The sequence below is a fragment of the Nannospalax galili genome, unplaced genomic scaffold (genome assembly GCF_000622305.1).
Source record: "Nannospalax galili isolate Female #2095 unplaced genomic scaffold, S.galili_v1.0 scaffold54, whole genome shotgun sequence".
NCBI lineage: Eukaryota > Metazoa > Chordata > Mammalia > Rodentia > Spalacidae > Nannospalax > Nannospalax galili.
The window spans coordinates 6,766,816-6,770,554 of record NW_008341028.1 but is presented as its reverse complement, the minus strand read 5'-3'; the positions used below and the strand labels follow the sequence as shown (position 1 = coordinate 6,770,554).

At 40.2% G+C, this 3,739-nt stretch overlaps 1 protein-coding gene across 4 annotated transcripts in view; it reads left to right on the top strand.

The window, feature by feature from the left end:
- Tipin (TIMELESS interacting protein) overlaps positions 1 to 3,584 on the top strand; it is a 22,619-nt gene extending 19,035 nt beyond the window's left edge. For all 4 annotated transcript variants that reach the window (XM_008836342.3, XM_029565007.1, XM_029565008.1 and 1 more), the window contains one exon: positions 2,504 to 3,584. In XM_008836342.3, the coding sequence (XP_008834564.1) occupies positions 2,504 to 2,697 (194 nt within the window). In that variant the 3' untranslated portion in view covers positions 2,698 to 3,584. The remainder of the gene's footprint in view (positions 1 to 2,503) is intronic.
- Positions 3,585 to 3,739: the final 155 nt, after the last annotated feature.

Here is a 3,739-nt window from a genome sequence, read left to right as displayed (position 1 = left end):
TTTAATGTAGATGAGTGTATTGTCTGCATGTAAGTGAACCTGTGTCATGAAATGTCCTTGGGGGTCATAAGAGGACATTAGATCTCCTGGAACTGGAAGTACGGACAGTTGTTAGCCTTCATGTGGGAGTTGGGAACCAAACCCAGGTCTTCTGCAAGAGCATCCAGTGCTCTTAACTGCTGACCCAACTCTCTAGCCCCCTCTTTTTATTTTCTAAGTTTTGAGACATGGTCTTGGTAAGTTGCCTAGGCTAACCTTGAACAAATTCTGTAACCCAGACAGGCTTTGAATGTGCCATCTTTTTTTTATCTTTTGAGATCGGGTCTTCTTGTAGCCCCAGCTGACCTGGAACTCACTTTGTAGACCAGGCTGGCCTTGTTCTCACACTGCCTCCCAAGTGCTGGGTATTAAAGGCATGCGCCACCATGCCCAGCTTTTTTTTAAAAAAAATTTTGGTTTTTTTGAGACAGGGTCTCCTTGAAGCCCCAGCTGGCCTGGAACTCACTATGTAGACCAGGCTGGCCTTTGCCTCCCAGGTGCTGGGATTAAAGGCATGTACCACCACGCCCAGCTTTTTAATATTTTTATTTGATGTGTCTTGAGTGTATTGCCTGCATGTGTATAAGTGCACCCGTGTGGTGTGGTGCCTGCAGAGGTCAGAAAAGGGCGTTGGATGCCCCTGGAACTGGAGTTACAGACTGTTGCCACCATTTGGGTGCTGGGAATTGAACCTGGAGTGTGCTCCCAACCATCCCTGAACTTGCCTCTGCCTCTGGAAGCTAGGATTATAAACTAGTAACACCAGCCCAAGCTTGTGATACTTTTGTAACAAATATAATGCCTTCTATACCCACTGAGGATTGTAGAATCATTTTCTGTGATACAGTTGGGTTGAACCCAGGGACTTGCATAAGCCAGATAAATGCTCTGCTACTTAACTGTATCTATAGCCTTTAAATTTTTATTTAAATTTTTATTTTGAGATCCTTTTTATTACATTGTTGCACTTTTATTGTGCATTGTGCTTTTTATGGTAGTATCAAAACAAAAAACTGCCTTAAACTTTGTTTTTATTTTTATTTATTAATTTTGGTGCTTGGGATTGGACCCTGATCATTGTATATATTAATACCTTTGTTCTACACTGGACTATACTCCATCTCAAATTTGTTTACTTAATTTTTTTTTCAACAGGGTCTTCTGTAGCTCCAGCTGGCCTGGAACTCCCTGTATAGACCAGGCTGGCCTCAATCTCAGAGATCTGCCTGCCTCCCCCTTCCCAGTGCTGAGGTTAAAGACATGTGCTATCATGCCTGGCCAATTTGCTGTTTTTAAAGCAAACTGTGGGTTCAGAACTTAGTTAGAAATTTGTTTAAACCATAGTTTAAAAGAATTAAAATACATTATGTGAAATTATTAAAGAATAAAAATATATTAAGAAATTAAGACAGGTTTATGAGCTAGGTTTAGTGGCACACCTATAATTTTAGCACTCAGGAGACTGAGGCAGGAAGATTAAGAGCAGCTGTCCTGGGCTACAGAGTAAGTCCAGGCCAGGCTGAGCTATGAAGGAAAGACCTTGCATTTTGAAAGATATTTTAGCCGGGTGTGGTGGTGCACCCTTTAATCCCAGCACTTGGGAGGCAGAGGCAGGTGGATCTCTGTGAGTTCAAGTCCAGCATGGTCTACATAGTGAGTTCCAGGACAGCTGGAGCTACAGGAAGACCCTCAAAAAGACCCCCCCAAAAAAGAAATTTTATTATTTTTATTTTATGTGTGTATTTTGCCTGCATGTCTGTAAGTGTGCCCATGTTGTGCAATGCCCTTGGTGGTCAGAAGAGAGGGTGGGATTCCCCTGGAACTGGAGTACAATTGTTAGCTGTCATGTAGGTGCTGTGAACCGAACCTAGGTCCTCTGCAAGAGTAGCCAGTGCTCTTAACCCCTGAGCCATCTATCCAACTCCCAAGACCTTCTTTTTATAAAAAGTGTTTGTGTGTGTGTGTGTGTGTGTGTGTGTGTGTGTGTAGGTCAGAGGATAACTTCTGAAATTGGTTCTTTCCCTGTTGTTAGGCTTGGCAGCAAGCTTCTTTATCCACTGAGCCATCTTCCTGGCCCTGCATTTGATTCTTTTTAACCTGTTTCTAGTTTGACTTTGAAATGTCAGATTTGGGTATGATTCAAGGGTTTGAAAGTAGTATTGTTTATCATTCAAGACCCTTTACTTTTGTTTTTGTGTATGTAAGCGACAGGAGTGAATCTAGAGCCTCACGCTTGCTGATCAGTATTGATTTTACCAGGCAGCAACACCCACTTCCCTCAAAACCCTTGGCATTTTAAGTATGCTTTACATATGTAAATGGGTTTTAGACTTTAGTAATCATAGTTAACAGTAAATGATGATAGATTTGATTTTTACTAAGTAAGCTTTTGAAGAAATTCGTGGTAACCACTAGTGGATCAGTTGCTTATAATGAGTAATAATGATACGGATTTCTCTTTTAGACAAGTTAATGAGCACATCCAGGGCACAGACAGTTGAAGAGAGAAATGGTGAGGATCAAGAGGAAGAGTCATATGGATTAAATACAGATGCTGGAGTCGATCCACATGATGCCCCTTCTGCCAGTACTACAAATGAAGAACAGTTAAAAGCAGAGGAAACACAACTGGACCACTCCTTTCAAAATGTACAATAGTAGAGGCAGACGGAACTCTGTGAGTTTGAGGCCAGCCTGGTCTACATAGCGAGTTCCAGGCCAGCTGGGGCTACAGGGAGACCCTGTCTCAAAAAGACCAAACAAAAACAAAAAAACCCAAAATGTACAATAGTGGGGCTGGAAAGATGGCTTAATGGTTAAGAGTGCTTACTTCTCTGGCAGAGGGCCCGAGTTCAGTTTCCATGTTGGGTATCTTACCAACTGCTTGTAACTACAGTGTCAGGGATCCAATGCCTCTGTATGGCACCTGCACTCATGTACAGATAATTAAGAATAAAATAAAATCCATAAAAATAAATGTATACTAGTGGACTAGCTGGGGATACAACTCAGTGCTTGCCTGGCATGCAGGAAGCCTTGAGTTCAGTCCCCAGTACCACATAAAACCAGGTTTGTTGGGTACCTGTTATCCCACCAGTTGGGAGGTGGAGGCAGGAGGATCAGAAGTTTAAGGTCATCCTGGGCTTCATGGTCAGTATGAGGCCAGCCTTGACCAATGAGTCCCTGTCTCTAAATAAATATAATTTTAAATGTGTGATAGTAACTTTATACCTTTTCTAGAAATGTTACTGAGATTAGGACTCCACTAACAGAAAATATCCTGCAAGTTTGGGATGAATTATCATTTTGACTACTCTGTATAAAATTTAAGTCAAAACCTTTGTAGATTCCTGTTTAAAATGTAGTGCCTATTTATAATTGTTATTTAGGTATTTATTTCTGTTTTGTATAGCTCTTCATAAATGATAAGCTATTTCTGGTGTGCATTGAATTTTTTTTCACTAAATTTGGTAATGTTTTAAAAATGTAAATATGCATTGACTATTAAGGTCTGTTTTTATAAAGAAATAAAGTTATTTTGCAAACTATCCTTAGAGGATTTATGAAAGTTTCTCATCATTTAGTTATATAATTAACTTAGGGTAAAATGTTTTTGCCTGTATTTACTTTGATTTTGTGTTTTGTTTCTGAGACAGGTCTTTTTTTTTTTTTTTTTTTTTTTTGCCCCAGTTTCCTGGAA